Source organism: Mustelus asterias, chromosome 5 (genome assembly GCF_964213995.1).
Source record: "Mustelus asterias chromosome 5, sMusAst1.hap1.1, whole genome shotgun sequence".
Lineage (NCBI taxonomy): Eukaryota > Metazoa > Chordata > Chondrichthyes > Carcharhiniformes > Triakidae > Mustelus > Mustelus asterias.
Window position 1 is genome coordinate 82,168,103 of NC_135805.1, and position 10,104 is coordinate 82,178,206.

General features: G+C 43.9%; 1 protein-coding gene across 2 annotated transcripts in view; it reads right to left on the reverse strand.

Annotated features, from left to right (window-relative positions):
• The window catches only part of runx2a (RUNX family transcription factor 2a), a 102,981-nt gene that overhangs the window by 36,513 nt on the left and 56,364 nt on the right, over window positions 1-10,104 (reverse strand). The window contains exon 4 of one of the 2 annotated variants that reach the window (XM_078212915.1): window positions 5,554-5,730. The exons of the other annotated variant lie outside the window; for it this stretch is intronic. Within the exon in view, the coding sequence (XP_078069041.1) occupies window positions 5,554-5,730 (177 nt within the window). The remainder of the gene's footprint in view (window positions 1-5,553; window positions 5,731-10,104) is intronic. 2 annotated transcript variants of the gene reach the window in all.

Below are 10,104 nucleotides of genomic sequence, written 5' to 3' on the forward strand. Positions count from 1 at the left end.
GTTTCCTGTTGCATCTTGTTAAGAAAGAAACAACTTTTAATTTATATTTGGGCAGGTCAGATCCTGACAGGTCTGAGACAGACTTGGTGGCATTGTTGCCGTCTCCTTATGTTGCAAGAAGTGACTGGCTGCCAGCTCTGATTTGACTGTCAATTATCTAAATAATCACACACACACACATTTCTTTTAAATGCACAGAGCTTGCAAAGGATTGCATCAAAACAAAATTTGGTATTTGTGTCATTGCTGTGCATGATGTCTTTCTCTCTCTTTCCATGTTCCCGTTGCAAAGTTCCTGAGACTTCCATTCCTTTTCATTTGCTTCTTCCCTTACTCATCTGTTCCTACCTTGTTTTTGACCTGAAGCAGAAAGGATGTTGAGTGATAGACGTCTCCACAACTTGGGTATTACACAACACCTTTCTGAAGTCAGTCAAGTCAGGAAACTCACATAAATATGTTCCAACTTTGGAAAAATCACAGAAGAGAACTGTTACGATACTCAGTACCTGTGGCATTTAAGTGGCTGCACTAACAGAACATCTATCAGTTCACGAGTTCCTCTCTGACATTTTTGGCTGTGTGTGTGGAAATCATACAAACAAATCATCTAGATTGATGTTTGTGCGATAAGAAGTAATCTAATTACATGAATTTAGGTATTTAAAGATGAAATAAATATCCAGACCATGATTTCCTATCAACTATCAATGAGGTCAGTTAGTTTGAAAGCTTGCACTTGGTGAGAATTGGGAGGTGCAGAGGTTGAGGACACTGGCTGAGAAATTCCTCAAAATCAGTTTAGCTGCTGTTGCTCCTTTTAAATAATATTGCGCCTGTCTGTAGCACAAGTTACACATGGGTTTCCTGGTTTTTCCTTATTTATATTTCCATCAATGTTATTGTGTAAAACTCAAGAGTTCTGGGATGGAGGGGGAAGGATGGCAAGTTATCTTTTTCAGGCTCAGGTGGCAAAGTCATTGGGCGGGGGGGGGGGGGGGGGGGGGGGGCGCTACCTCAGGCCGCATTCCATACCAAGGTCTACCCAGCCTGTGCTCCCTCTCCACTTGGCCTCAATATCAATACCCTGACCCTCCCTGGGCTTCACATCACCTCCACTCGCCGTGAGACCACCCCCCTCCCCCTCCTCCTCCCTCACCCCTGACATCCATACTTACCTAGTCCTGGACACTGAAATTTAAAATCTGGCGCCTGTTGTAACTCTCGTTCAGGCCACTGCTGTTGCTGATGCTGCTGGGATGACAGCTGTCAGGAGCTTCCTGAAGTGGGGCTTCCTCTGGAATTTGTGGCAGAAGTCCCATCTCCAGCCAAAAAACATTTCTCGGAGCGTTAAATGGCGGCAAAGCTTCTGAGATTGGTGGGGATGTGTCTGCTGACCCTTAAAGTGACAGGGGAGGAAACCTGCCATTCAAAAAATCTTCCCCAGGCAAATGAGATATCAAAAGGCAGATTTTGCGAAGGCCCAAATAGCCGAAAGAAAGGTTCACTCGTACCAGAAACAACCCCACTGATTTTTTTTTTCTCTGAATCCTTATATCCTTTTTAGAGCACCAACCTGCCACTCATGGTAAACTTCCCTCTACCCACCTGGATTTGCATTGCAGCAAGTCGACAAAAAGTAGGATTCAAGTTGCAAGTCAAAGCTGACTGCTACTGTGGTTGGATGTGCTGTCCCTATGTTGTAGACTAGGTCTGCATCTGTCTCTTCGCTGACCCAGACTCCCTGAAGACAGTCTCCAATATGTCATTGCATGTTGGCTATATCTGAGCCTTTAGAAGCAAAATAATGGAACTGTGGTTGATTCTACTAATTGGTTTATACTGGCTGATCACTCTGGCATGCCTTCTCTGATGCAGAGTCACTGAAATCATGTGTGAATCAGATGCCTCCAAGGCAACATCAGACATTACAATAGTCAGGAATTTATGTATCCTAAATGATGCCATTGGGGCTTCTGTCCAAAGGCTCTATCTGCACCAATAACCTGTAAATGTCCACATTAGTGATAGCTGCAAATATGCAAATACTGTTGAGCAGGCAGAGGGTATTTCTTGTGTAGATTTCAGCAGTCAGTGCGTTCAACTATTCTTCCAAACATGTTAGATTAAGAAGCATCAGCAAAACTGAAATCAACGGGAATCAGGGGGAAACTCTCTGCTGGTTGGAGTCATACCTGGCACAAAGGAAGATGGTTGTGGTGTTTGGAGGTCAATCATCTCAGCTCCAGGACATCACTACAGGAGTTCCTCGGGGTAATGTCCTAGGTCCAACCATCTTTACCTGCTTCATCAATAACTTGTCTTCCATCATAAGGTCAGAAACGGGGCTATTCATTGATGATTGCACAATGTTCAGCACTATTCGAGACTCCACAGATACTGAAGCAGCATGTCCAAATGCAGCATGACCTGGGCAATATCCAGGCTTGGGCTGACAAGTGGCAAGCAACATTCATACCACACAAGTGCCAGGCAATGACCAACTCCAGCAAGAGAGGATCTAACAATGGCCCCTTGACATTCAATGGCATTACCATCGCTGAATTCCCTACTATCAACATCCTGGGGTTACCATTGACCAGGAACTGAACTAGCCATATAAATATGGTGGCTACAAAAGCAGGTCAGAGGCTGGGAATTCTGCAGCAAGTAACTCACTTTCTGACTCCCCAGAGCCTGACAGCTATCAACAAGACACAAGTCAGGGGTGTAATGGAATAATCTCCACTTGCCTGGATGAGTGCAAGAAACTCAACACCATCCAGGACAAAGCAGCCTGCTTGACCGGCACCCCTTCCACTCTCATCGCTCCCTCCACCACTGACAAACAGTGGCAGATGTATACACCATCTGCAGGATGCACTGCAGGAACTCACCAAGACAAACCCATGACTGTTACCATCTAATGGGACAAGGGCAGCAGATGCATGGGAAAGCCACCATCTGGAAGTTGCCCTCCAAGCCACTCACCATCCTCACTTAGAAACGTATCGTTACACCTCCACTGTCGCTGGGGCAAAATCCTGGACTCTCCTACTAACAGCACTGTGGGTGTGCCTACACCACATGAACTGCAGCAGTTCAAGAAGGCAGCTCACCACCACCTTCTAAAAGGCAATTAGGCATGGGCAATAAATGCCACCCATATACTGTAAAAAAATTACTTTAAAAATTGGTAATGGCCACTGGACAAAACATTAGTTTGACTAAGAAACCGGGGGCAAATACCCCATATAATCCAAAAAGGTTTTGACCAGCTCTCTGTATAACTGCAGTGGTATTCTATTCATTGTTTTTATATTCTGAAGTTCTTTTGATGAAACCCAGCACCCATGAGACTCGCAATAGTTAGTGCTCTACCATTTATAGTAGTTACCTTGGACTGAATTGTCAGTTAGAGACTGGAGGGCCCACAACTTGGTGCCAATGGTTGTCATGCCATCTCCTAACCATGATCCTAAACCCAAGCCATTTTGGAAGAGGCCAGGTTGAGGTTGGTTTGTCTGCCTGCCGGCAAGCAGTGAGTAGCCCATTTAGATCAAATAATTAAGGGGCCTATAAGACCCTGTTCCTGCTGATTGGGATTTCCAGTCAGCATGTGGACAGCCCACAATGGCCTGGACATATGGTGGACTCAGGAGAGCAGGCACAACTGCTCACGTGAAGGACTTTCGCACCCCTGTACCCATAATAGCCACCAAACCACAGCTGTGGCCACAAGCAAGGTCCTGGAGGGGGTGCCATCCAAGATCATGCCCAGGCAGCAGTAGCAGTTTTAAAAATCAAAAAGACTTGGCCTTCTCCTTCCCTCCATCCTCACATTAGCAGCTCCCACCTCAGCTGGGAGGTCTGCCAATCTCTGAGTGCTGGAAGACCTTTCATTGGCTCTCCATCCTCAAGAGTGTGCCCACCATCCCTGATTGGGAGGCAAGCCCACTTTCTGGCCTTTAATTGGCTCCCCATTTCAAAATAGCAGTGGTATGATCGTAGCATGCCATTCAAGTTCAAGACTTGGAACCAGTAGCCATGTTGGGTACCTGGCCCCCGAGCAAGAAGGGAAAAGCATCTATTGGTGTCCTCCAGTTAATCCCTCACCATTTACTGTAAACTGGTGTGTGAGCAGTGGGTAAACTCAGTTAGTATTATTTTTGCCTCTGATTCGAAAAGGCTACCAATTTAAGTTCCCATCCAGTACTTGACCTTATAACCAGGACTGAGATCTGTGCTGTACAGTACTGAGGAAAAACTGCATTACTGTAACTGTTGTTCTTTGGATGAGAAATTAAATCAAATAGCCCGCCGACAAAAATGATTCAGCTGAATGTTAAAGCTCCTGCATCACTATTTAAAAAGAAAATTGGAAACGCTGTCTTTGAGCCCTCCATCCTGCCATCAACAACAAGGACAGATTAACTGGTCGTTCATTTAATTTCTGATGATATTATCTTGCTGAGTGACTGCCTTGTGTGCCTAAATAACATCAATGACCACACAACAAAATTCATTCTGTGCAGTACAATGGGTGCTTTTCTGTGTTGCAGGTGCTTTGTAAATATAAGTTGCTCTTGAAGTGCACTAAGGATTTGAGAGAAATAGGAGTAAGATGTCATATTGTGAGTGAGCACAAATTTAAGATGAACATGAACGGGATCAGAGGCGAGTGGTTAGAAAAAAGTTACACAGAAAGTGGTTAGAATATGGAAAAAGCAGGCACTTACGTCAGGAAATTAGCTGGTTGGAAAAGAGGAATATTAATGGTTACATTAGAAGTGAGCATGAGAGTAGGATTAGACCAGGTGATTCAGAGAGAAGGACCCTGGCACAGACTTCGTAAGCAAATGGTCTGTTTCTATGCTATAAAGTTCTTTTTTTCGAATTGGACTCAGTGCCACATGCTTAACTAAATCTCTTGGCTAATGCGTGAAGAATGAGCCCTTGGGCAAGTTGAACATAGGATTGCCAGCACCCTTGAAGGAATGACACACCAGCATGAATCAACCCCTTCAGGGGAGCAGAGAGAAGATTGACTGGAGGAATAAGTAAATAAACAAATAGTGAATGGTGGATGCAAAATGGAGATGACTATGGGGTGGTTTTCCAGCTCTTCCTGCTCACGGGATCTTCTAGTCCTTCCACAGCGACTCCCCGCCACAGGTTTCCTGGCAGCAGGAGGTGGAATCAATGAGAAATCCCGTTGCCCATGGCGTGCAGCCTCCTACAACTGAGAACCATGCCCAGGGGAAAGGTGGGGGGATGCAGAAATCCCCTCCTCCCTAACATAATCCATTATATTATATTAGCATGAACTGCAATTAGTATAAATACACAGATTTCAAAAGGTATGAATGGGAATTTATCTTAAATGTTAGGCTGATCAGATATTCTGCTATAAACAATTGGATGCACGTGGCACATCTTCATTCATAAGCACTCCAGGTAAGTATCCATGTACTAACCTACCAGTGATGAAGAGAGATTGTTTCAAATATCACAACTCGAGGAGCAGTCCACTCTACTCATCTTTCTACATACCTGCAATCTGAGATGTAGCCTGTGGACTGAAAGCAGCTGGTGCAGGATTGAGAGAAGGACGAGGACTCTGTGTTGAGGCACCCACTCTCATTGCAGTTTGCCGAAGACGTTCCAATTCACTCAGACGTTCTGAGAATAATCCAACTTTGGGCTGGTCTTCGGGCTTCTGTCTGTGTCCTGGTTAGAAGAGAACAAAATGGCAAACTGCAAAAATCCACTTATTTGTTAAAATGTAGATTATACATCTTTTTTTCTGTTGAAAGGTGAATTTATTGTAGGTTTAGTCTTGAAAGGGGCAATCTCCTCATATTGGAAAGGCCAAAGAGACCAAGCCAAAATTCTAACAGTTGAGAAGTATCTAAAGAAAAAGTGAGACCAAGAGCAGAAAGGCAGAGAAAAGTAAGGTTGAGCGTGGACTAGTAGGAAAGGGCAAGGCCGAGAGCAGAAGTGTAGAAAAGGGAAAGGTGGGAAATGGAGGGATATAAAAGACTGAGATGGAGATCAGAGTGGCAGAAGAGGGTGAGGCCAAAGGCAGAGTCCAAGGAATGGGCAAGGCCAAGAACAAAGCAGTAGATAAAGAGTAGTTCATGAATGGTACAGGAGTAAAATCACAAAGCGAGGTCACAACACCATGAGAACTGGTGGGCTAGGTTATGGGTAAATATTGAATTTAATCTACCTACGAGTTAAACCAGATAAAGTAATTAGTAAAAATGTTTAAAAATTAACTAAGTTGATAAAACATATACAAAAAAATTCTAAGTGCCGAATTCACGTAAAAACTGGAGTAAATCCTGCCCCCCCCCCTCCACCCCCCATTTGGCCCACTTGGCCTCTCCCCCTTAACACAGCCTAATGCCCAGTGCAAAGTGCTAAGTGCCCCGGGGTATTGCCATTTTGCCCGTTGGGCTGTGCCAGAGGGCCAGGCTGGCACTGCCAGTTGGCAAAGTCCAGGGGGCACCCTCCCTTGCCCCTGACCTCCTAGGGGGCATCCATTGCCCCCCCCTTCACTGCAGCGTGGTCGGGCCACCAGCTCCCCTCTAGTGGGGAGCTGTTGTAAACCCTGCTGGAGTGATACATTCCTAGCAGGGGCGGATAGAGGCTAGTAGGCCCGGAGACTTCAGTCTTGGGCTCGCTAATGATATGTAAAATCCGATTTAAACAATTTATTCAGCTCCGCGCCAAAAATTGGCGCGGAGCTGATTTCGCTAGAGCAGCGCAGTGGGCTGGGAGAATCGCCCCCATAAACTTTAATTTAATAAATAAAACAAGGGTAAATAGGGATGGCAATGCGGGTAGTGTCCCTTAACTGCAGCACATGGGAGTTTGTGGAGAGCAATGCAATCTTGGACAAAGACATCTGCAATAAATGTCTTTTTTTTTCTCAAGAAACCTCATCTTGGAGTTCCTAAGCTGGAGTCTGAGGTGCAGACAAGGAAGAGCAATAGGGAGGTGAAGAGTTACCTGGGCACTTTGATCCAGAATACATTTACAACCCTAAGTTTTGTTAGTGGTATAGAACTGGTTGGTGGTCAGGGACAGCTGGTGTGACCATGACTTAAGCAGGTAAGAGGACCCCAGGTCCAATGTTGGAGTAGTGGTAGCCTTTGCCATTATCCAACAAATACAAGGTTGTTGCCTCTGTGGATGAAGGCTAAGTCTGAAAAGTGGATGAGCAAACTCACCACGGCACCACGGTACAGGAATTGATTCAAGTGGGGAGAAGGAAAAGGGATGTGTGGTGGTAAGATACAGTGTAGTCAGAGGGATAGATACCATTCTCTGTAGTTCCAAAGCTTTTATTGGCTTCTTAGTGCCAAAGTTAAGTACATTCCCTCAAGGTTTGAGAAAAACCTGGATGGGAGGGGAACATCCACTTGTGGTTAGCATAGGAATCAATGACATAGATAAACTAGGAATGAGGTTCTGCTGAGGGAATTTGAGGAGCTGGGGTTCAAATTAAAATGCAGAATCTCACAGGTAATCTCTGGATTGTTACTTGAGCCATGTGCAAATTGGCATAGTGGCAAAAGTATTTGAAGGTTAATTGCCTGGCTGAAAGAGTGGTATGCATGTCAGGGGGTTTGTTTCATGGCGCACGAGCAACAGTTCTGGGGAAAGAGGGAGCTGTCCCATTGCGAATGGCTGCACTTGTCCTTGCAAATCAAATAACTAGGCTGGTGAGTTAGGCTTCAAGCTAATGAAGTAGGGTGTGAAGGATTCAGGAATAGGTAAATTCAAAAGCAATAAGGGATAAATCAAGCTGTAGAGCAAGTTGGTGATTTGGGTTAAAATAAGTTAGGTGGGTCAGGAATGGACAGAGAGCTTAACAAAGGGCATGAAGTGACTTAGGTGATATCAGCGAAAAGTAGAAAAAGGTTGAAGTTAGAGGTACTATATCTAACTGCATTGAGTATTCACAACAAAATAGATGAAGTAACAGCACAGATAGAAATAAATGGGTTTGATCTATTAGCCATTAGATGTAGCTGCAGAGCAATCAAGGTTTGAGATATGAAAATGGAAGAGGAGGGTGTGTGGTGGGGGAGGGTGGGGGTCGGGGGGGGGGGGGGGGGGGGGGGGGGTGGGGTGGGGTGGAGTCCTGATAATAAAGAGCGGGGCAGTAGCATGAAAGAATCTTAGCTCAGAAAAACAAGATCAGTTTGGGTGGAGCTCAGAAACAAGAAACAGAAAGCATCAGTGGGGGTAATTTATAGGTCCCGTAACAGCAGTTGTAGTGTTGGGCACAGTATAAATCAGGAAATTACAAGTTCATGTAACAAGGGTAATACAGTAATCACGAGGGACTTACGATTGATATAGAATGAGCAAATCAAATTTGCAGTCTTAATGTGGAGGATGAATTCATAAAATGTATATAAGATAGTCTTCTTCATCAGTAGTTGAGGAACTGAGGAACAAACAACTTTAGATCTTGTTTTGTCTAATGATTCATGATTAATTAATAACCACATGGTAATGGAGGCTGCAGTGGGTGGGGGGGAAAGTAATCATAATATAGCAAAATTTCATGTTGGGTTTGATAGTGATTTAGTTAAGAAACTATGGTCATAAATTTGAAAAAAGCAAACTCCAGAGATATGAAGGGCGAATTAGTTGAACTCAGTTGGAAAACTATAGTTTCAAAGATATGACAGTAAGTAAGAAATGGCAAACATTTACAGAAATAAATCCTGTTTTTGCAATGAATATACCTTCTCCTGAGGAATAAAAGCTCATGGGAAAACTAGCCCAACCACAGATAACAAGGGAAGGTAAAGAATGGTGGTTAGCACTCTGCCTCACAGCGCCAGAGACCCGGATTCGATTCCCGGCTTCGGTCGCTGTCTGTGTGGAGTTTTGCACATTCTCCCCATGTCTGTGTGGGTTTCCTCCGGGTGCTCTGTTTTCCTCCCACAGTCTGAAAGACGTGCTGGTTAGATGCATTGACCCAAACAAGCATCGGAGTGTGGCGACTAGGGGAATTTCACAGTAACTTCATTGCAGTGTTAAGCCTTACTTGTGACGAATAAATAAACTTTACTTTACTTTTACTTTTTAGTATTCAATTAAAGGAAGCGGTCTATAAACTTGTCACAAAGAATGGTAAGCCTGATGATTGTGAGGATTTTAGAGTATCGTATTGAAAATGAGAGAGAAAATAGATTATTGAGTAAACTAACAAGAGACATAAAAATAATCATAAAAGCTCCTATAGGTATGCAAAAATATTAGCAAAATGAACCACAGATTTCTTACATGGCAAAGGCAGGAGAATTTGTCGCGGGGTAAAGGAAATGGAGACATGAAACAAGTATCTGCTTTCATGGTTACACATACAAAAAAATTCCAGGAAATAATGGGGAACCAACGGGTTATTTAGAATGAGGAACATAAGAAACTTAGTATCAGTAGAGAAATGGTATTGGAGAAACTAATGGGACTGAAAGCAGCAAATACTCTGGATCTGTTATCCTACATCCTATTGAGACAAGAAGGAGCAAGGTTATTTAGGGATTAAATACAAGGATGAGAATTTAAATTGAGGGACAAGAAATGTAATTGCAAAACGCAAAGAAAATGCAATTGTTAAACAGAATTTCATGGGACATAAGATCAAGTCAATAAAGTTCAATGAATTGAAGTTTATAGAATGTAGAAGATGGAAGCTACACACAATGTATTGTTACATTTGACGGGATTTTATGGCCTCGCTCATCCCGAAACCATAAAATCCTGCCTGAGGTCAACAGAGCTTCCCATTGTCCACTCCTTGCCCGCTCTGAGTCCTGTGGCAGGTGGAGTGGTAAAATTCTGGCCATTGTGTCTGGAGGTGAAAAAGACAATGAGGGTTTGCGCAGCAGATTAGCTAAGGCAGGCAGAGGTGGGTTTAGTTACAGAGATGATATGGGCAACATCACCATTCCAATAGTTTGGGCAAGGCAGGTTTTATAAAATATATCCAGAAGGGAATGCTCCAGTAAGGAGCAAGTTGTCACCATCCATGAGCAAAATTTCCATCAAAGCCAGAATATCAGTGCAGTAATGCAC